This window comes from Hyla sarda, chromosome 3, assembly GCF_029499605.1.
Source record: "Hyla sarda isolate aHylSar1 chromosome 3, aHylSar1.hap1, whole genome shotgun sequence".
Classification (NCBI taxonomy): Eukaryota; Metazoa; Chordata; class Amphibia; order Anura; family Hylidae; genus Hyla; species Hyla sarda.
In genome coordinates, this window is record NC_079191.1 from 212,340,910 (window position 1) to 212,365,785 (window position 24,876).

A 24,876-nucleotide genomic window follows, 5' to 3' on the forward strand; every position below is an offset into this window, starting at 1 on the left:
AATGACATCAGTCATTTTACCCAAAAATCTACAGAGAAACGAAAAAAAAAAAAATTATTGTGCGACAAAACTGAAGAAAAAAAATGACATTTTGTAAATTTTGGGGGCTTCCGTTTCTACGCAGTAAATTTTTCGTTAAAAAAGACACCTTATCTTTCTTCTGTAGGTCCACATGATTAAAATAATATCCTACTTATATAGGTTTGATTTTGTTGTACTTCTGGAAAAAATCATAACTGCATGCAGGAAAAATTATAAAGTTTAACATTGTCAGTTTTTGAGCGCGTTTCATAGATCGGGAGCCAGCCATGGATGTAAATATACATCCGTGGTCCTTAAGGGGTTAAAAAAGCATGTGGGGAAGGGAACAAGTAGGAGGGAAGAAAGGTGTTTTAGAGCCACGTACAGGAAATTTAATAGTTCACTGTAGAATAATAGATGCATGGTTAAAGGGAAACTGTCAGATTGCTCCCCCTGCACTAACCAGTGGTACTGGCTGATAGTGTGGGGGATGCTGATCAGTTTGATACCTACTGTGCCCGGATCCGCTCGGCCGATATCTTCGTTTTTCCCCTATAAGCTAATTAAATGGTAACTGGCACATGCGGCATTAACTGGCACTCTGACGTCACCGCCGCCCAGCTCATCAATATTCCTCCCCTCCCTCTTCTCCCCGCTCTGTAGTGAAGAGGGAGAGGCGGAGGGAGGGGAGGAATATTGATGGGCTGGGCAGCGCTGCGGCCGCTGACGTCAGAGTGCCAGTTACCCCGCCTGTGCCAGTTAGCACTTAATTAACATGTAGGGAAAAATGAACATATCGGATCCGAGCACAATAGGCATCAAACTGATCAGCGTCCCCCGCACAGCCAGTACTGCTGGTTAGTGCGGGGGGGAGCATGCTGCTCTGAGTTTTTTTTTATTCCGTTCATTGGATAACCCCTTAAACCCCTCAAAGGCACTGCCTCTTTTTACCTTAATGACCAAGCCCCATTTTTTAAAATCATGCATGTGTCTCTTTAAGTGATACTTGGACATGCTTTTACTGAGTGAAATGATTCTGGGACTGTTTTTCCGTGAAATATTGTACTTTATATTAGGGGCAAATTTTTGTTGAAACATGCAGCATTTTTTGCGAAAAAATCCAAAATATTGTGAAAAATTGGAAATTTAAAAAAAATATTTTTAGGCGTTCATTATGCAGTAAAAATGATGTTATCTTTATTCTGTGGGTTGGCAAAATTATGGCGATACACAAATTTATATAGCTTTTTATGTTCTTGTGTTTTATTGTACAAATAACATATATATATATATATATATATATATATATATATATATATATATATATATATATGAACCAGATACAGGCGCAGCACTCCAACAAAATAAGTGATTTAATATCTCATGTCAGCATTACAGGTACACGCAAAACTGGCTCTTATCCGTGTTTATCATGTGTTGACTGCAAATTCACGCTCAAGGGATCTTTTTTCACACATCCGGAGACTCAAGTTAAATATCCTTTAAAGTTTTATCTTACTTGTGATTCGACGTGGGTAATTTATGTTCTTACTTGCCCATGTAGTTTGGTCTATATTAATATTAATTTTTATATATAATATATTATATATAATAAATCTATATTAATAACCACAGATTCAGCATACGTAAACAACGGTTGGATCTTCCAGTGTCCAAACACTTCACTGAGTTTGGACACTTGGAAAAGACCTACACTTTATGGCTATCGACCATATTCTGAACCCTGTGAGAGGGGGTGATCGGTTAGCTCTTCTTAAAAAACGCGAACTGTGGTGGATACATAAGTTAAACTCATTACGTCCCCATGGTCTTAATGTAGACTTTAATACTATCTAAACATATGATCTATATATATAGGTGTAGGTTTTTCTCTATGTACTGTACCTCCTCCCTCTACATATGTGATGTGATACACAATTATGACTTTACAATAACTATAAAAAATGTCCTTTTTTTTTCTTTCAGAATTGGATATTTGAAGGAGGAGACTTCACCTGCTCCAACATTGCAAAAATGAACAGTTTTGGAATGTACTATCTATATGTTTGAAGAATTTCCATCTATGCTGTGTTGAACTGAATAAATGCTGTATGAGTGCAGTAGTGGTGTAGTAGTATCTGTACTGGGAATGGGAGACCTTGCTTGGGGGTTTTTCTTTATGATACTCTCTTGTAAGGACTGCTCTTTCTGCTATACTCTAAAAAAAATTTTATTTTTTATTTATATTTTTTTATTTATTTATTTTTATTTTTTATTATTATTTTTTTATTTTAGAATATATATTTCCCTCTTGAGATATGGTGTATTGATACATTGGGGTTAGCGCTGCTGGACAAGCGGGCGCACTTAATAAGAAGGTGGGGTGACCTTAGTGGGGTGGGGACTTGACGGTCCCTAACACAGGGGTCCCCCCTCTGATGGATAACATCCTGGCCCTTAACTGGGTCCAGTTTGGGAACCGTCCCTAGCTACACAAGTTTTTAGAACCCCTCTAAAATCACCATCACAATATCTACTGTATGATATACAGCTAAAATAAATAGGATTCCTCAAAACAATATTTATGTTTTCATTATTCATTTTTTTATTACGTATTTTTATTTTTCTATATATTTTTTTACATTTTTATTCTTATTTTGTCTATTTTGTCTATCTGTCTATCTTGTCTATTTTTAATTATTTTTCGTTATCCATACAATTTTATTAGTTTATATTTCTCTTCTCTATTATATTTTATTTACTCTTCTTTTGATTCTTCTTGTTCTTCTGCTAGTTTCATGGATTACTTCCCTCATCTGGGTCACTTATATCCACAGTGCTGATGCACTACACTCAATTCTGCATATTGTTCAGCAGGTTTGGTTCACTTAGGGTTAACATCTGCTCTCAGCATGTTTGACAGCCTGTGCTCTAGAGATCCTGAAACACTGCCTTGCACACAGTGTTGACAGTTGCCGGGACAACGGGTCATGTGACCAGACTGGTCTCATGACAGGGATCTTATATCTGGAAGTGCTTTCAGCCTCTCACGCAGGCGCAGTAACTAATTACCCACGCTTGCAGCACCATTACATGGATCAAGTGAATGCCTCCCCTTCATTGTTCAGTATGCATGTATTTCTATGAATCGTTTTGTATACACATGTGTTGCATATCTTCTTGTTATATGTAATTTAACTATGAATTGTATTTTTCAAGCTGTGTTTTTAATATTTTTACTATTACTCTGCACAGTATGCACTAGCGCACTTTATATACCAGTATGCACTATTTTCTACATGAATTTATATTTGCACTTATGTCGTTTTTATTCGATTTGTATTAATGATCACTTTATGAAATTGTTTGGCACTAATGATTTGTATGGGCATAAAAGCCCTCATAGGTTTGTGTATCACTATGCTTGAAAAAGGCTCCAGGAGGAGCTGAAACGTTGTAATGCTGACATGAGATATTAAATCACTTATTTTGTTGGAGTGCTGCGCCTGTATCTGGTTCTTATCTTGGATGGACTCTGATCAAGTCCTTTGGGACGCTGGCACCAATTTTTTGGTTGGACTGGATAAGTAGTGCTGCTTTATTTTGGGATTATATATATATATATATATATATATATATATATATATATTTTTTTTTAGATACTACATGGCTTTATTGGGAAAAGGCTATTTTATTTATTGAAAAACCTTTTATTTTTACACTTTTTACCTGGTACACCATGCTGCAGTACATCTGCAGCACAGTATAACTGCCAGTATTACCTGAAAGTTATGGCTGGACCTCAAAGGCTACTGTACTTGGCAGACAGGAGGCCATCAGCTGACCGCCTGCTGGGATGGAATCCATTAGTACCCCGTGATCACATCAGTTGGTTGCCGATGGGGACAGGGGAGCCCCCTCTCTTTGTTAATCCTACAGATATCGTGGTCAGTACCGTGGGGTTAACGCTGCAGAGACCAGCACAATCTTGCTCTCAGCAGCAGTGGAGGATAATTGGCAGTGATTGACTGCCGGGTCTTGCCACAATCTCCTGCAGGGCATAACACAGAGCCACAGATCAACAGGACGTTTGCATATGTCCTAATGCTGAAACATATAGGCAGATTGGATGCATGCATAAGTCCTATAGTTTATTTATTTTTTTATTATTATATAGTGCAGCATAGACTATTAATAGAGAATAATGTAGGGCTTTTTGTGTATGCCTTTTGCTTACCTCTGTTTGCCGATTTAGCATGCAAGGGGTACACCAGAAAAATCTGACTATCCCGACATTGCATTGTGAAAAGCCTATCTGTCGCAAAGAGGGAAGGCCAAAAAGGGACATGGTTTCACAACCCAACCTATTTACTATTGAATTCATAGAAAATCCTGTAAATAAATGGATGGAAATTTCCACCTAGGAATAGCTGGTCAGAAAAATTTCTCGACTTGTAAATCTGTGAATCCTCATAGTAATTAGAGTGAAATCCTGTAATCCTGAAACAACATTTCACACTAGTAAAACCCCACACTCTTCATAAATGAGGCCCAATGTGTAATTTTTACAAGATTGCTGCCCCCCGCCCCCAAGCATGGTGGAGCCGAAGCTGTATGCTCCCGCTCCACCATTCACTAACCTTTCACACACGCTGTGAGTACACAGCGTGTGAGCTGCGGGGACGCGATCCACTAAAGGCTGGCGCTAGGACGTCACATCATCGCGTCGGCGCCCGGAGATCACGTCCCCGCGGCCCGCATACTGTAAGTAAGAAGAGTATGCTCAGGGCCCAGGGGATTAGAGGAACAGAATATGTGCCACTGTTAGGGGCACTATATCGTACAGGAGGAGGGGAGAGGGGGATTTAAAAACTTGTGGAATATTTAATGAGGGGCTGCAGGGCAAAGCACAGGGGGCATTATATGTGAAGAGCACATGACAGGGGGGGGGGGGGGGCCCTGTGCTGTGCCCCTAACATATAATGCCCCCTGTGCTGTGCCCCTCACATATAATGGCCCCTGTGCTGTGCCCCACACATAAATTTTATGTGTGGGGCACAGCAGAGGGGGCATTGAATGTGAAGGGCACACCACAGGGGGCATTATATGTGTGGGGCACAGCACAGGGTGGCATTATATGATATAATGCCCCCTGTGCTGTGCCCCACACATATAATGCCCCCTGTGCTGTGCCCCACACATATAAATTATATGTGTGGGGCACAGCACAGGGGGCATTATATGTGAGGGGCACAGCACAGGGGGCATTATATGTGTGGGGCACAGCACTGGGGGGACATTATATGATATAATGCCCCCTGTTCTGTGCCCCACACATATTACGCCCCCTGTGCTGTGGCCCACACATATAATGCCCCCCCTGCTGTGCCCCACACATTTAATACCCCATCATGTGCCCCTCACATATAATGCCCCTTGTGCTGTTCCCCCTCACATATAATGCTCCTGTCATGTGCCCCAAACATATAATGCCCCCTGTACTGTGCCCCTCACATATAATGCATCTGTCATGTGCCCCAAACATATAATGCCCCCTGTGCTGTGCCCCTCACATATAATGCTCCTGTCATGTGCCCCAAACATATAATGCCCCCTGTGCTGTGCCCCTCACATATAATGCCCCCTGAGGTGAAGAAGGGCACAGCACAGGGGGCATTATATGTGAGGGGCGCACGACGGGAGCATTATATGTGAGGGGCAAAGAACGGGGGCATTATGTGAAGGGCACAGCACAGGGGGCATTATATGTGAGGGGCGCACGATGGGAGCATTATATGTGAGGGGCAAAGAACGGGGGCATTATATGTGAAGGGCACAGCACAGGGGGCATTATATGTGAGGGGCGCATGATGGGGGCATTATATGTGAGGGGCGCATGATGGGGGCATTATATATGAGGGTGCATGATCGGGGCATTATATGTGAGGTGGAAAGAACGGGGGCATTATATGTGAAGGGCACAACACAGGGGGCCATATATGTGAGGGGCAAATGACAGGAGCATTATATGTGAGGGGCACAGCACAGAGGGTATTATTGTTATGTGGGGGGAACAGGACGGGTCATAATTATTATATGTAGGGGCACAAGATGGGGCATTATTACTATATCTGAAGGCACAGAATGTTTTGCATTTCAGAAGTATAGTGTATATTATGAGGAATTTGTGGGGTGGTACATTTTTTAGGGGCCACAATACATTACAGTATTTTAATCAGAGGGTACACTGCACAGCAAATTATATTCAGAGAGTGCAGTGTGTGGTAGTATTAAATTTAGAGGGTGCAGTGTGTGGTAGTATTATATTCAGTGGGTACAGTGTGTGATAGTATTTTATTTAGAGGGCGCAGTGTGTGGTAGTATTATATTCAGAGGATCCGGTGTGTGGCGGTATTATATTCAGAGGGTAGAGTGTGTTATATATTCAGAGTGTGTACAGTGTGTCAGAATTATATTCAGAGGGTGTGCCAGTATTATATTCAAAGAATACAGTGTTTGGCAGTATTATAATAATTATTGTTTTCATATAGAGGATCAGAATGTGCTGACATAGTGAGGAGCCATCTGGGCATCAAGTTCTGCAGAGAGAAGATTTAGCTGGAACAAATCTTGGCGGTATGTACCAGCTGAATTAGATAAGGAAAGACTATAGAGAAGATGTCACCTGTAGTCACTGATATTATTGTGTATCTCCTCACTATAGAGAAGACATCCCCTCTAGTCACTGATATCGTGTATTCTCCTCACTATAGAGAAGACGTCACCTGTAGTCACTGATATCATTGTGTATTCTCCTCACTATAGAGAAGACATCACCTATAATCACTGATATCATTGTATATTCTCCTCACTATAGAGAAGATGTCATCGGTAGTCACTGATATCATTGTGTATTCTCCTCACTATAGAGAAAATGTCACCTGTAGTCACTGATATCATTGTGTATTCTCCTCACTATAGTGAAGATGTCACCTATAGTCACTGATATCATTGTGTATTCTCCTCACTAGAGAGAAGACGTCACCTGTAGTCACTGATATCATTGTGTATCTCCTCACTAAGACATCACCTGTAGTCACTGATATCATTGTGTATTCTCCTCACTACAGAGAAGACGTCACCTGTAGTCACTGATATCATTGTGTATTCTCCTCACTATAGTGAAGATGTCACCTATAGTCACTGATATCATTGTGTATCCTCCTCACTATGTCCGATCAGAGCTGGAATCACTTGTAACTTCTACAGTTATGATGGGTGGAACAACAACTCCCAGCATCCCCTTACCACTGCTTAGGTTATACTGGGAGCTGTAGTTTAAAAAAATGGTAAAAACTTCTTTACCACTTTCCCATTCTGTGGCAATTAGTATATTTGATTATTATTCTGACATATGAGCACGGCCTAAGAGTCTTAAACAAGGTTAGGACTGTATGATACATTTAATAATATTGTAAGTTCCATAGGCAACATCTTATTTTCTGTCCGCCAACACAAAATACTCTAATAGTGCCCCTCCCGAGAGTAGACTCTGGATCCACCCCTGGTGTTAAGTAGGAAGAAGGTGGACACTCGCAAGCCTGTGATCCCCGAGGATGAACAGCCAATATAGGTAAATAATAAGAAATCCCGCACACACAATTTAGTCTTGAATCTCCTTAGTATTTATTATTTAATTTAATACATGTGTATTTCAAAGCTGCGACTGGCAGGACGCGTTTCAGCAATGTGCCGTTTTTATGCAGTTTGAAAATGGCACATAGCTGAAACACGTCCTGCGTGAAATATGTTTTATGTATGAATAAATAGTAAGGACATTCAAGACTAAATTCTCAGTGCCAGGATTTCTTTTTATTAACCTGTGTCAGCAGAGAGCACTGTGGTCAGACTGGAAAGAACTACACGACTCTCTCTGGAGCACTGTAGCTGATAAATACTGGAAGGCTTTAGATTTTTAAATAGAAGCAATTTACAAATCTGTCTAACTCTGAAAACATTTGTTTTCCAGCAGAGTACCCCTTTAAGGGAAATCCAGCTGGCTTAGGACTTGCTAGATTCATTAAAAGTGCACACCTCTTAATAAATCAGGCACATAAGTAACTGTGCGCTACAACTAGGGATGTCCCGATACCTGTACTGGTATCGGGGCTGATACTAGCTATTTGCATGGTATCGGGGACTCGTTTAATGTCCCCGATACCATGCCCGATACCTGCTGCCGCTCCACTGTCCCGTTCTTCCGTCCTCCGGGCCGCATCATGTTGTCCTATGGAGGAGCATGTGACATATACGTCACTCCGCCTCCTCCCCTGCGCCCGACGTAACACTACGGAGGAAGCGGAGTGACGTATATGTCACATGCTCCTCCATAGGACAACATGATGCGGACCGGGTGGACGGAAGAACGGGACAGTGGAGCGTCAGCACCCGACAAAGGAGGTGAGCTGCCTGCAAGGAGGGGGGCTTCTACTAATGTCTACCGGGGGCCCTGCTGCTGTTTAAACGGGGGGGCCCTGCTGCCGTCTAAAGGGGGGGCCCTGCTGCCGTCTAAAGGGGGGGGGCCCTGCTGCCGTCTAAAGGGGGGGGGGGCCTTGCTGCTGTCTAAAGGCGGGGCCCTGCTGCTGTCTAAAGGGGGGGACCTGCTGCTGTCTAAAGGGGGGGGGCCTGCTGCTGTCTAAAGGAGGGGGCCTGCTGCTGTTTAAAGGGGGGCCCTGCTGCTGTTTAAAGGGGGGCCCACTGTCTAAAGGGGCGCTGTGGTCTACAGGGGGGGCTGCTACTTATGTCTACAGGGGGGCTGCTGCTAATGTCTAAAAGGGGGATACTACCTACTATTACAGACAATCTTACTGCAGAGTCACCTGCACTAACTTGAATTTATAGGTAGATCGTGCAGGTGACCCGGTTTCTGCCGCTGCTCACCATGTGAACATCGGTCTCGCCGCCAATGCAAATACCCTGTTGTGTTCAATGGAGAAGAGAGAAATCTTGGCTCATATTACAGCAACCGCCTCCATTGTACACAACAAGGACCCACATATCCGCACGGTAAACAGCGCCAGAAACCGGGTTACCCTGGGGTCAGATTCCCTTTAAAATATAAGTACTCGTACTTGGTATTGGCGAGTACTAGAATTAAAGTATCGGTACTCGTACTCGGTCTTAAAAAAATGGTATCGGGACATCCCTAGCTACAACCTCACTCTAGTGTAAACTGTAGTAAATCTAGAATGCATGTGAGGCCATGCCCCATTTCACCTTTCCTCTAAGCAACACCCACTTTGTAAGTGTGCCATAAAATTGGAAAAACTAAAAATTCTTGCACAAACCGGTGCTGGCTGCCGTCTCTTTCACAGTGAAAGAGACTAAGCTTCACTGGCTTAGTCTCCAACCTTAGGTTGGGTTCTCACTGCAATTATGCAGTACATCACAGGTATCTGTCAGCATCCTGCCAAGAAAGAAATGCCAACATATACTGTGGCATACTGTAGCAGACCCCTATTCATTTCAACGGCTCAAACATAGTCACAGACCACGTTTGGGCCGCTTTCTGCTGGTATAGTATATGGTAATATAAAGGAGTTCTGTAGTGAAAGATAACTTATCCCCAAAGGATAGGGGATAAGTTATAGATCGCGGGGGGTCCGACCGCTAGGACCTCCTACGATTTTCTAAACAGTGCCCCAGCATTCTGCTGGAAGGGGGAGTGTCAACCCCCGGATGGAGCGGCAGCTGACATGCCCCCTCCATGTATCCCATAGAGATACTTGGAGGGGGCGTGTCAGCCGCAGCTTCCTGCGGGGGTTGGAACTGTGGCTTCAGGAGATTTTGGGAGGTCCCAGTGGTCGAACCAACTGTGATCTATAACTTATCCCCTATCTTTAGGGGGGGAAAGCTATTTTTCACTGCACTATACCTTTAACAGGACTCAAAAGTGCGGTCTGTGCTTTTAAGTCTCGTTTAAAGGGGTGCTCCGCCCCTAAACATCTTATCCCCTATCCAAATGATAGGGGATAAGATGTCTGCTCGCAGAGGTTCACCCTTATCTCCTCTCTCATGAACAACATCTAAGCTAATTCATGACCAGATCAAAAGCAAACTTTCCTCTGCATTAGGCATAGAAAGCCATGACATATTTAAATACATCCTTGACAAATTACAAATACATTGTACATGCATAAGAAAATATAGTCTGATGCCACGGCATTTGTATAGGAGCCAATGGATGACATAAGCCACTATATTGTATAGAGTGGCACATGTTGATCTGCACATTTGCAATATTTATTGGGATGAAACATTGGTTTATACCAAATGTAGCCCATGAATGTGAAATTAGCCTAAGGTGAATAGAGCACAACCTGTAACTTTTATAATATTCTTAAACTAGAGCAAGTTACCTTTGTTTGAAGAATGAAGTTTTCCTGTTTTAGTTCTTTGATTTCTTTCTCATAATTTATTTTCATCTGTTCTATTTCCTGCTTGAATTCCTGCTCCCTGATTACAGAGTCTTCTTTGAAATGGACTGTCTTCACATGTCCTGCATTTAACTTCTCTTCAACATTCTGAAGTCTTTGAAGGATGGTCAGATCATTGCCACACACATCTGAATAATGGATTTCTGAGCCTTTGTACCTTTCACAGGTTGTTTCATTTGTACCAACAGGAACAGTCAACTGCATATTTTAAAACAATGATTTTAGGTTAAAGAAAAGCAGTATATATTTTGCTTTGCAAGTCCAAATAGCCACCAAATAGTTGTGCAGCATGCACGATCTATGCAGTAAGCGCAGGAGCTGTGTTCACTTCATAGACTACAGGGCCCAGCCTGGGTCCCGGGGACCTGCAGCTATTGGTGGACATTAGTGATCCTGCTGATTTCTGCCATTCTGTCAGTACTGATCACGGCATCTGTAGTGTTAGGGGTGCTTGCACAAAATCATCGGACCACCAGCAGCACAATGGCAGGGGGTCTGATGAGTCAAGATGGTGGCCGGAGCTTCTCTCACTTGCTCCTCTGCACAATGATGAGTGAGGTCCTCAAAGCAATGTCACTTGTCAATGTGCAGCGCACAGTGACCACTCAGGACGCTGCCGGAGCCTGAAAGAGCACGGTCCCAAGAACATGTAACTATAAAGTCGGGGATGGGGAGGGAATCGGGCAGCGGGACTCTGGCCCTGCAGAAGCCGCTGCAGTTCAATGATTTAAAGTGGCCACATTAAATCATTGAACTGCAGAGGCTTCTGCGGGGCCATAAACGGTTTATCGGCATATAACACGCAGATAGACTTTAGGCTAAAAAATTTTGCCTAAAAAAGTTACATGGTGATAAATACGGTAGCTGCTGTCCTTTAATTTGGTTAACAAAAATAAAATAAATGAATGTAAAATAATTTTTATGGTTTCTATATAGTTGAAATCAATGTAATTTAAAGAAGCTAGTTGTCTTAAAGTAGTGAATAAAATATATAGTGAGGTATTGCTTGTTAGAATTATCTCTAATGATTCATAAAATTGATGTCAATTACATCTGGAGTCCTTGTAGCAACCCAGATGCATACATACAAAATGTAAAAGGTAAAACATACAAATACAAAAACATAAAAATAACATATATAATGTAAGATATAATGCCAACCTCAAAATGTATTTTGATTGTGACCATAAAATAAAAACACAGATTGTGTTCCTAATATAGAGTAAATGAATATGGTGCTGTGCCCCATTTGATTCTTTGATATCACTTGATGTCTCCTGTGGAGAGAATAAATGTTGTACTGCCATTGCAGAAAGGTAACATCTCTGTATTGTTTCTTTTGAAGCAGACATACTATGTAGATACTTGTTGGGAGAGAGATATTCTTATGGAGAAAAAAAAGTTATCGCTCCTGTGACTAGAGAAGTTGAGTAATGCACCACTTACCAAATCACCACACATGCTGAGCTCCAAGGTGTTCCTATGTAGTGTTTGCTCTGTTCAAGCAATAGTGTGTGGTCGAAGCCAACTGCACGGGCGAGCTAGAAAAGGCAGAAATTCAACAGAAGAAGTTTGTGCGTGGCTGCTGCTTGCCAGGAGGCCAACCACAAGGAAGACACAGAGAGAGTAGGGAGATGGAATGCAGAATGACAAGAGATGGATAGCAATGTAAGCAGGTAGTATTGCAGTGTCCTTGTGGTGGTGATGGTTCCAGAGTGTGCACTCTCAGGGAACAGGTATAAATGATAATGATGATAATGACTGTTTTAGTTAAGTGCCGTGGTGGTGGTGGTGGTCAATTAATTAGGCTAGACACGTTTCAAAGGTGCCTGAGCTTTTTCAATAGCTTTATAGATTCTGTGTAAAACTATGTTATCGATAAATCCAGGCTTGATTGGAATTGGATCCTGAACTGGTAGTACATTATGATCAAATGGATTAAAATATATTTTATACAAAAATAAATTGTACTTTTTATGAAAAAAGGAGATTTTTTGTACTCACCGTAAAATCTCTTTCTCATCGCTTTCATTGGGGGACACCTATACTGATGGTATATGCTCTTGCCACTAGGAGGCGCTGACACTAGGAAAAAAAGTTGCCTCCTCCCTGGCAGGATATACCCGCCCACTGGAAATGAGGTTATCAGTTTTGTCACAAAGCAGTAGGAGAAGCCAACAAAGAAATAGGTCCGACGGACCCTAGAAAAGAATCCTGGTTAAAAAAAAAAACAAAAAAACAATAACAGGAAAAGAATATCCGGACAAAAAATGAAGAAATGGGTGTGTGTGGTGTCCCCCCAATGAATGCTATGAGAAAGAAATTTTACGGTGAGTACAAAAAAAAAAATCTCCTTTTCTCGATCGCTCTTCATTGGGGGACACCTATACCGATGGGATATACGAAAGCAGTCCCCTAGGGTGGGAATAACAACCACTAGGGAAAGGGAATCAGTCCCGAGAGCGAACACACTTGCCCTTAAGGCCTGCGGACGACATCCCAGGCCAGAAAAAAACGAGGCCTAGAAACAGAGCTCCCGGAAAAATACCCCAGCCATGGAGATGGACTTGGCCACCAAAGGAGGGGACCGTCCTTCGCAGAGACTCTAAACCTACAGTCCTCAGAGAGACCAAAAAAAGTTGACTGGGAAGCCAGAGGAGTCGGAACCATCCCAGAAGGAGGTAGGAAATCAACTCTAAGGAACACAGAACCAGACAGAGAGCACAACAAAAGAAAAAGAGACGGAAACAGACTCTAGAGAGGCCTGGTGCGGAAAATCGAAGATCTGAACATATGCAGACCCAAAACCCCTATCCAGGAGCCCGCCGTGAGCACCTGGGAGGTGAAATAGCTGTCACAACTGAAATCCGGGTGACCGGAACGCCCTCCATTTCGAGAGAACATGGACCCCGAAGGAGAAGACCCTGAAAAGAAGTATCCCGAACACAAGAGCGGCCGAGATGGGAATTGGAGTCTCCCGAGTCTCCCAGAAGACTTACAGGAAACCCAACATCCACGAAACACTGGTAACACAGGTAACTCTAGAAAACTGTGGAGTCAGTGTAGTGCTACTGACACCGTCAAGGGAAGGAAGAACACACCCTACAAAGGAGATTGTGCTGAGGGGGGAGGAGAGCAATGGCAGGACCCAAACGACAGTCGGAGGCTAGACCAGCCGTCGCCGAGCCACACATGATAGCAGAAACCCCTCCGACAGAGGGGAGTGCCAAGGTTGAAACATAGAAACAAAGAATATGTCGGCAGATAAGAACCATTTGGCCCATCTAGTCTGCCCAATAATCTAAATCCTATCAATAGTCCCTGGCCCTATCTTATATGAAGGATAGCCTTATGCTAATCCCATGCATGTTTTAACTCCTTCGCTGTATTTCCAGCGACCACTTCTGCAGGAAGGCTATTCCATGCATCCACTACTATCTCAGTAAAGTAATACTACCTGATATTACTTGCCTGAGCAGCAGTAGATAACCAAGAAAAAGGAAGAGAGCCAGGCTGCAATAGTGGGCAGTAAGCACACAGGCAGAGACAGTGAAAAGCTCTACTGAATGCTCTAAGCTAAAAACAAGGGCCCAGCCAGATATCCCTCCTATAAAGTGGGAAGAGAAAGAAATGACTTCATCTCGGTAGTAGAATGCGACCAGCGAAATAGTCCCCCTAGTGAAGGGGAACACAAGGGGTGGTGGAGATGAAACTCAGGCACTGACCATGCCAACCCCACCTTATCAAAGTGCACCAGGCACTGTAGGAGCAGGGACAAGCCGCCCGGGGCAACGGACGAAGTACTGGGTGGACAAAGCACCCAGGAACTCTGCGAGAACATATAGGGGATCCAGTTTGTGTTCCCAGAGGGAACCCCAGTCAGATGGGCACCAACTGAGCCAGTCTAGTCATGTGTAAGGCAACCAAGCAGGCTCCTGAGCCACCCTGCACAGGAATCCAGGAAGATACCTGGAGGCATAAGGGGGAGGGGTTGCTGAACAGCCTGTGACGCCCCACCAGGCTCCATGCCAGAACAGACCTGTGGAAACAAGATTACAGGAAGGTGCGAAGCACACCCCACCAACAGAAGGAAAGGTGGGCTATTCACGTTCCGAGGGAGCTAACATACGTAGGGAAAAGAGCAGTGGAATCCTGGTTCCACGAAGAAGCGGTGCTTGGTAGCGCTCGTTTCCAGCGAGAGACGAAAGATTGTAGTCTACGAACTCGGGTAGGGCATAAAGAAAAAAGTCTTTATTCGCACATGTAGTAACACAAGGGATAACGCGTTTCGAGGGGCGGAGACCCCCTCTTCGTCAGATCCAATTGGATCTGACGAAGAGGGGGTCTCCGCCCCTCGAAACGCGTTATCCCTTGTGTTACTACATGTGCGAATAAAGACTTTTTTCTTTATGCCCTACCCGAGTTCGTAGACTACAATCTTTCGTCTCTCGCTGGAAACGAGCGCTACCAAGCACCGCTTCTTCGTGGAACCAGGATTCCACTGCTCTTTTCCCTATACCAGACGTCCAGGACCAGTTCCCGAGACGAACGGGTGCCCAGCAGCTCTTCCACCATTACCTCCCAGGGATCTGGGGAATAAGCCTTCAACAGTGTGAGCGCACCAGTCTTTGTTCACCTGTGTATCTCCTATACATACAGAATCATGGCACATTAGTGCGCTCTCCTCTCTGTTTCTTTTTTTGCATATACTTGAGAACATATGTAGGGACACACACATTGATACCTTTTGATAGTAGTGAGGAGCAAAGATTGCAGACACGACAGGAATCGCAGACATCCAAGTCCGCAGTATGAAAGACAGGCTCAGCACCCAATGGTATGTCACAACCGTGTCACAACCATACCCCTAGCAGACTAATGTGGCACTCTTAGAAAGGGGTACAGAGTGCTGCAGTTGCGGTGAAAAGCCATGGAACCTGTAGGAAACCTCCACACCCCATTTCCTAATGGTGCCCGTCACAAGGACTGCTGTGGCAGATTCAAAAGATGAAGGAGATATGTGGGGCAGGAAACATGCAGAGACAGTCTGAATGGTATAACTGGTTCAATGAACCCACAGAGACACACTTTGTGGAACTTCACATGGAAAGTGAGTAACCAGGATGCAGTGACGGGAGCGACAGGAAAGGGGGAGGTGACTTGGTCTATTAGAAACCCTGCAGACATTGTCTGGCTCTATGGCATAGGGACCATGGCCACACCTGATCCCACAATCAGAACCACACATTGAAAGTGGGTTACCAGCCTTCAGCCGTGAGAACGGCAGACATGCAGAGAGGGACCTGGTAAAGCAGGGAACCCTGCGAACCAGTATGTGGTGCATTGTATAGGGTACATGGAGCAACATGCGTTGACTCACTCCGAACTACACCTCGTAAGTGGGATACCTGAACTTCCATTCACGAAGTGGGAAGTGTATGGTAGTTGACCCGATGTAGAAGTAAATCATAGCTAACTGGATTCCTGTACCAGAACGCAGCCGATCCGATGGGCGACCTGGTGGTGCCGGAGACCATGCAGACGAAGTCTGGCTGATTGGATGAAGGTTCCTGCAAGTGCACAGGGATGATGCCAGAGTCCTCCCACGCAGAAAGGTATGGGAAAACACTGCCAAGCACAAGGCAGTCCAGTGGATAGAATCCCCGTCACCCTGGAAGATCAGGGGAGGTTGAGGAGCCCTGGATTGCATCTCTGTCACTCTGAAAAGGGTCGATAGGACACACAGGGTAACTTCTTCGGACACCGTGCCATAGCAGTGGGACCGTAACTCCTGAAGGGCGACCTAGAGGTGTAGGAGACCATGAAGACCACTGTCCAGCTTACTGGCACAGGGTGCCCTTGTACCTATAACGACACCCTTCTGGACTCCTCCCATTAGAAGGGGTACTGAAACTCCAGCCAAGCACGTGGCAGCCCCATGATGGGAGACCGGTGGCGGCAGACAACAATCTGGCTTATCAAAAGAGAACACCCCCAGGCGCTGGTGCCCTATTGTCGCATATGGAGGGGCGGGGAGACCTGGGGCCATGAATAGTGCTCCCAGCAACCCAGGAAGATCAGGGGAGGCTAAGGAGCCATGGATTGTATCCCAGTCGCCCTGCACAAAATCCATTGTACACGCCGGGTCACTCCTTCAGACACCACTTTTTAGCAGTGGGGAGCTGTAATTCCAGCAGCCATGTGATGAGTGACTGGCAGCAGAGGAAACAATGCAGACCACTGCCTGTGGTGTTGGGTCCAGCCCATGTCCAAGTAGGAACCCGTGCTTGAAAAGCTCGCACTAGAGATGGGGATCCAGCACACTAGCCACAGATTCCTAAGACCTGTGGGAGAAAATTGATACCACTGCGGTTTCCCAGCACCTTCCCGGGAATAAGACCACAAAGCGGATACTTGATGTCTAAAGACACACGAGAACGAAAGGCCATCAGCTAAGGTCAAGGATGCAGATGCGCCCTGGGGAGGGGTCTGGAATGCGGCTATGGGCGCGGAAGACATGTCATGGCAGAAATGCCATGCACAATATCCCTGAGTTGGCGAACAGACCTTTGCCTCTTTAGGTGATAAAACAGGGTAGCAGTATCAAATATTAAAGCGGACCCAAAAAATAACATTTAATATATGGTCCCCAGACCAGAAACCCAGCAAGATTTGGGGGGGGGGGTCTGGGGGTTGAGGATTGCTGCAGATGGGGCTGCCGGTAGCGTGCCCAGGAGGCCACAAGGTTAGCCAAGCACAGCCATATGTAATGGCAGCTGGGAAGTCAGCGCTGGGGAAAAGGGACCTCAGGATGGAGAAACTCTAGCGGAGTACAGAACGAGAGGGGAAGAAGGGGGGGAGGGGAAGAAGGGGGGGGGAGGATGTTAGACATACTCACCAACAGACTCCATCTTCTCATACTCAACCAGGCGTCTTCAACCAGCTTATGGTCAGGCTGCATCATACCAGGCTAAGATAGCGGGGTGAGCAGGGGCAGTGGGGGACCCGGACCCAGGATACAACCTCCAGGCACTGGCCATTGGCGAGAAGGGGTTGGCAGTACATACTCTATGTCTGTGCCCCTTTGTCGCATATGGGGGGGGGGGGGGGGGGAACAGGTAGCGCCATGTTCCTGAACCCACACCTGAAAAAGGAAAACAAATACAAAAAAACTAAAAACTAAACAGCCTTTACTTGAAAATAATAATCTTGCCTCCTACTGACACTAGCTAAAACTGATTACCTCACTTCAGTGGGTGGTTATATCCTTCCAGGGAGGAGCAGACTTTTCCTAGTGTCAGCGCCTCCTTGTGGCAAGAGCATATACCATCAGTATAGGTGTCCCCCAATGAAGAGCAACCAAGAAAAGTTGTAATTGTACCTAAAACACATATAGCGAGAGGAAAAGAAAGGGTGAATATATACATATATATTAACCTGTTAAGGACTAAGGGCATACAGGTATTCCCTAGAGTCCTGGTACTTAAATAGGCACTGTCAGATATAAAAACTTTTGATTTGTTGTAAAGCATGCAAAAGCAATAGGTTTTGCAATTGCTTTCATTAGAAAATTTTCAGTATTTCATACTGAAAAAGCCAGTCAAACAACTGCCCCCCTGCCTTCTGGAATGCATTCAGTCCTGCTCTGTACACTGCTTTGTTTTGGAGGGGGAGGGGCTGTACACACTGCAGACTCATGTGAAGAGAAGGGGAGGGGCAGGAAGACTGCTGCCGGGCTCTCACTGATGTCTGCTGTGTGAGAGAGGCAGAAACACATTGCATTGCAGACAAAAAAGTAAGTGTCCCTGCATGTATGTGTGTGTGGATATGTGTGTATGTGTATATATGAGTGTGTCTATCTAATGTGTATGTGTAAGAATATATGAAGCCAGTGTGTGTGTGTGTGTGTGTGTGTGTGTGTGTGTGTGTGTGTGTGTATAATAAAGGGGGACTACAATCATATACCTCCAGCTGTTGCAAAACTAAAACTCCCAGCATGCCTGCACAGCCAAATGATGTGTGGGCATGCTGGGAGCTGTAGTTTTGCAACAGCTGGAGGCACCCTGTTTGGGAAGCACTGGACTGAGGAGAGGGAGGGGGAGGAGGGGGAGTGGTTATCACAGTGAGTACCCGCCCCCCTGCTTCTGGTGGACAAAATTAAGGTATTTCAGAAATAAAGCTAATTCTGAGAGCAAATTCTGTAGGTCATAGACACATAAAGAAGTACATGTACATTATCAGGATGAGATACTGAGCAAAATATAATAGTTTTTATGCTTTAAGGACCAAGGCTTGTATGCCCTGGTTCTGGTACCGGGGTTTGAAGTGTGCTCACGAGCTTCTATCAGCAGCCAGAACCCACGTTGACCAAAGTTGATTGGGGCATCTAAATGCAGGGGTTAAGGAGTACCTATCATGAACTCATCTGTCTCTAATCCCCCCCCCCGCCATTTTTCCCTGACTAATCCTACTTTTTTTTTTTCTAAAACCCCTTTTCCTACCTTTATCAATACCTTGTTTGTTGCTCCCTTTGCTGCCATCTGTGAGAGAGGAAGGGGGAGTGACCCAGCAGGCGTGACGTCAGCTGAATCCTGGCTGGGCTCACTTACGCGCTTTTTCTGCGGCGGGCTTGTAATGAGGGGCACTGCGATCCTGCTTGTAATCAGTTAATGGGGAGGGGGGAGTTGTACTGTGCGCTGCGATCCTACGGCACAGGCAGGCACAGCAGCCGTCCTGCCTGCCGTGCACAGCGCTGCGATCTCCAGCACTGTGATCCTGCTTGTAATACCTGGGCTGCGATCTCCTACACTGCTGTCCTGCTTGTAATACCCGGGGGGGGGGGGGGGGGGAGGGGGGGTACACTCCGCCCCTAATACTGTTTATCCCCTTTCCAAAGGATAGGGGATAAGATATCTGATCGTGGGGACTCCCGCAATGTCATTGCGCACCAACCTTTGTGAGCTCTCCACAGCGCTGGAGTCTCCAAATGTGTAGCATGACGACCACGGGGGCCGGAGTATCGTGACATCACGACTCCGCCCCCATGTGACGTCACGCCCCCTCAATGCGAGTCTATGGGAGGGGGCGTGGTGGCATCGTCCTTAAGGGATTAAAGGGCTACTCCGGTGAAAAACATTTTTTTTTTTTTTATCAACTGGTGCCAGGAAGTTAAACAGATTTGTAAATTACTTCTATTAAAAAATCTTTACCTTTCCAGTACTTATTACCAGCTGCATGCTACAGAGGAAATTATTTTCTTTTTGAATTTCATTTTTGTTTTGTTTACAGTGCTGTCTGCTGACACCTGATGCCGGTATCAGGAACTGTCCAGAGCAGGAGAAAATCCCCATAGCAAACCTCCTGATCTGGACAGTTCCTGACACAGACAGAGGTATCAGCAGAGAGCACTGTGGACAAGACAAAAAAGAAATTCAAAAAGAAAATAATTTCCTCTGTAACATACAGCTGCTAATAAGTACTGAAAGGATTGAGATTTTTTTAATAGAAGTAATTTACAAATCTGTTTAACTTTCTGGCTCCAGTTCATTTAAAAAAAAAAGTTTTCCACCGGAGTACCCCTTTAAGGGACTGAAAAAATAATATCCATAAATAGTAACACGCATGGTGAAATAGATATTAATTTGTAGCCATAGTGTTGGTTTTGACAGAAACACATTAACATGTGTTGGAATATATATGTATTTATGGTCAGGGCCTTTCAGTGCGTATGGAACGTACGCCTACCCAACCTAACATACCATGATAACTATAACCCTATTTCCTATCCTGTAACAAGAATACCGGACATAACCTACCTTATCTAATCTGCGGCAGAGGTGTGCCCGTGCCGCCGTCGGGGGGTACACCTTAAGTGGGCAAAAAACAGCATGCCTAGGGGAGTGGTATAATATGCCCTTGTGATACCAGAGCCTGAGCTGCCAACCCAGCCTTCAGGCCATGTTCCCAACCCCCTCAGCGAGTATCCAATATTACTGCGGACATCCCTATAATGACACCTACCTCACCAGAAGCCCTAGCTACCATCTAGACACCATGTGCATATTCGCCACCTGAACTTGCTGAATGGACTGACCAACTCGCTCCCTATCCTACTGTACCACATGACCCACTATCCGTAAACCTAGTATGTAGTTTCCAGGATGATGGCCAAAACCTGACAACCGTAGGGAGCCCTAAAAAGAAACCCAAGTGTCATGAGACACAGAACATTACAGATATATACTGCCGATACCACGAACTATTCCCTAAATCAACGACCCTAACTATGGGAGAAAACGACTAACTGAACCATGTTAACATTTTCCTGCTGCTACTGCTCGGGAAAACGTGCCCGAAACAATTGCCCAAATGATGTATTCCCCTGCAGACGTGGCAGGAAGTGAGAATATCCGTAACCTGTAAACGTAACCTGATTCAAAATGGTTGATAATGCGCCTATGTGCCTGATGCAAATGACCATAACGTGTAAGATCCGTGCACTGTGGTTACCATGAAAGTAAGCACTATGCCTAGCACGTAGTGTCATACCCGCAACAATGACGTAAGCGTATGACTACTGTATGCAAAGTAAGATAGCTTGACGTAGAACCTATAACGATGGTATGTTAACGTAACCTGACCTATTCATGAACGTAGAATCAGGACTAAGTAACCTGCTTAAAATAACGTACGTGTACGGAGACCTTTACTGGGTACCCGAAACAAAAGGGCAGATAAGCATCGCGTCATGCAAGTAGTAACTTATTCGTAGAATGCTCGAACTTACGTAGCGCATGTGCCGTAGAAAATGCTATGATAGTAAGCGAAATTACATAAGGTATACATACCCATATTATAGCAACCAGACTCAGTTCACCCGTAAATGATCACTTTAATACCGGTATGGCAGTTGTATCCTGGAAACGTGTCAGAACATACGACTATACAGTGCATCCCAACCTGAGGACGTGACATGCATAACAGGTATACAGCTGCCTATGTGTGGTGATGTTATTGCTCTGAAAACGTGTCAGCAACAATAACCAAGTAGTATATCCCACCTGAGAATGAGTCAGGCATATCAGGTATATACTCCTCTATGTGTGCTGCTGCTATTGCTCAGGAAAACGTGTCTGAAACAATAGCCCAAATGATGTATTCCCCTGCAGACGTGGCAGGCAGGTTTAGAATATCCACAACCTGTAAACGGGACATGACCCAAAATGGTGAAAATGCACTCAGTAAGACATGTCTAACCCAATTACCATAGACACCTATGCTTACCACGGTGAGAAAACATGATCCAGTTATACTATAGCCCGGTAAGCGTGTAATACAGTATGGAAGGCCTACGGGTGTGTGTAAGCTATATGGAATTTGATCGCATTAATCGTATGGAACACCACGTGTTATGCCGTATAGACACATAAGCGTATAATAACGTGTGGAAACCTATGCGTATGCCACGTATGACATGAGCGTGTTGTACCATATGGTGAACAATAGTATGCCATGGCATATGGAAATATGAATGAAATCTCGTAATGCAACATCAATGTTTTAACCCATCGGAAACCTGAGAGTCACACCATCTAAAACATAATCGTGTTATCCCTAATGGAAACTGAGCGTGTAACTGAATGGAACATAAAAGTATGTATACTGTGTGCTAATTACCAGCACACACACCGAATGGTAAAACACCCGGGCGCACCCCGTATGCCAACCACATGCGGGCACACCGTACAGAAAACACTGGCATGCCCGCCGTACAGTAGACACCAGTGCGCGCACCCACAACAACCACCGGCATGCACACCGCATGGCAACCACCAGCGTGCCTACAGAATGGAAATGCCATCGTGTATACCATACTGAAAATGCCATCATGTATACCGTACGGAAAATGCAATCGTGTATACTGTACGGAAAATGCAATCGTGTATACTGTACGGAAAATGCAATCGTGTATACTGTACGGAAAATGTCATCATGTATACTGTACTGAAAATGCAATAATGTATACTGAACGGAAAATGCAATCGTGCCTGCTGTACAGAAGATACAATTGCGTATACTGTATGGAAAGTGCAATCATGTATACTGTACGGAAAAAAGCAATCATGTATACTGTACCGAAAGTGCAATCATGTATACTGTACGGAAAATGCAATCGTGCCTGCTGTACCGAAGATACCATCGCGTATACTTTATGGAAAGTGCAATCATGCATACCGTACAGACAATACCATCGGAAAATACAATCGTGTATACTGTATAAAGAAAATACGAACGTATATTATATAGAAAAGTGAGCGCGTATACTGTACTGGAAATACAAACGTGTATCCTGACTTGAAAATACTAGAATGCATACTGTACTGGAAATACGAGCGTGTATACTGTACTGGAAATACGAGAACACTGTACTGGAAATACTAGCGTGTATACTGTACTGGAAATACGAGCATGTATACTGTACTGGAAATACGAGCATGTACACTGTGTGAAAGAGTAAGCGTTCATACTGTACGAATTACAGTCATGTGTACCGTATGAAACACCAGTGTAAATATTGCATGAGAAACACGAGTGTGTACATCGTAAGAAACCCAAGCGTGTAATCTATATGGAAAATGCAAGCGTGCCTACCTTACAAGCGCGTATACTGTGTGAATGTACAATCGCATATTTGTATGCAAATACAATCACATGTTCTAAGAGAAAACGAGAGTGTATACTGTATGCAAATACAAGCATCTATACTGTATGCAAGACAAGCGTGCATTCTACCTGGATGATACAAGCACCTACACTGTAGGAAACACAGCGTATACACTGTATGCAAATCCAAGCGTGTACCCTGTATGAAAATCCAAGCATGTTCTTGAAAATACAAGCGTGTCATACTGTATGACAATGCGGGCGTGTCCTTGTATGAAAACCCAAGCGTGTCCTACTGTATGAAAATACCAGCGTGCTCTATTGTACGAAAATACAAGCGTATTCTATTGAACAAAATACAAGCGTGTTCTATTGTATGAAAATACAAGCGTGTTCTATTGTATGAAAATACAAGCATGTACTGTAAGGACAATACGAGCGTGTATACTGTATGGTCAATACAAGCGTGTATACTGTATGGAAATATAAGCGTGTATACTGTAAGGAAATATAAGCGTGTATGCTGTATGGAAATACAAACGTGTATACTGTATGGAAAATGCCAGAGTGTGTACTGTATGGAAAATACAAGCGTGTATACTGTATGGAAAATACCAGCGTGTATACTGTATGGAAAATACAAACGTGTATACTAAATGGAAAATACCAGCGTGTATACTGTACGGAAAATACAAACGTGTATACTGCATGGAAAATACCAGCGTGTATACTGTATGGAAAATATCAGCGTGTATACTGTATGGAAAATACCAGCGTGTATACTGTATGGAAAATACAAGCGTTTATACTGTATGGAAAATACCAGCGTGTATACTGTATGGAAATGCAAGTGTGTATGCTATATGGTAAATGCAAGTGTGTATACCGTATAGTAAATGTAAGTGTATACTGAACGAAAATATATGCGTGTATACTGTATGGTAACATGTAATGACTGCACGGTGTAAATGCTATGAGTGACTGCACGGAGTGAAAGCTATGAGTGACTGGACGGTATAAATGCTAGGTGACTGCCAGGTATGAATGGCGAGTGACTGTACGAAATAAAATTCTGAGCGACTGTGCGTTATCAACTGTTATGAGTGACTGTATGGCACAACGTTGTGAGCGGCTGCATGGCATGGCCGCTATGTGAACCGTCAGCCACCACTAAACGTGGTCCGTGGGGACCCTGCGTCCGGCAGGGAAACCTCGGGTGTGATAAGTGGAGGAGGGGAATTGCACCGGAGACTTCCCCCTTGGCATACCCGCGGCCCTGTGGTCGCGGGGAGCCGGGCCCTTAGATGAGTCCCCCGTCTATAGGGAAGCCGGTGTATTGACCCGCTTGCAAGTGTTAGCTCCGCCCCTTTGCATACCACGCGGCCCGGCGACGTCGCCCCCTGCAAACGGGGAGGACGCCGATGCCGCCGCCCTGAGCCACGGGGAGTGAGGAGGAGAGCCCGGCGCGAGAACCAGGCCGGGCACCATGACAGTCATGGGCTCCGCCCCCCCGGACCACGCGGCCGGGCGACCGAACGAGGCCGAGCAAGAGGAGGAGGTGACCCGGCGCAGAAATCCAGGTGAAGAACCAGCCGGGCACAGAGACGGCGGCGGCACCGCACTGGTGAGCGGGGTGGGGGGGCAGGGGGGGTAAACCGATCTTGCCACTCGGCCACGGGTGGCGGGAACCCCGGTA

The 24,876-nt window shown here is 44.9% G+C and overlaps 1 protein-coding gene across 10 annotated transcripts in view; it reads right to left on the reverse strand.

The window, feature by feature from the left end:
* CEP162 (centrosomal protein 162) overlaps positions 1 to 24,876 on the reverse strand; it is a 179,415-nt gene that overhangs the window by 57,922 nt on the left and 96,617 nt on the right. For all 10 annotated transcript variants that reach the window (XM_056566001.1, XM_056566006.1, XM_056566002.1 and 7 more), the window contains one exon: positions 10,440 to 10,715. In XM_056566001.1, coding sequence (XP_056421976.1) covers positions 10,440 to 10,715 — 276 coding nt within the window. The remainder of the gene's footprint in view (positions 1 to 10,439; positions 10,716 to 24,876) is intronic.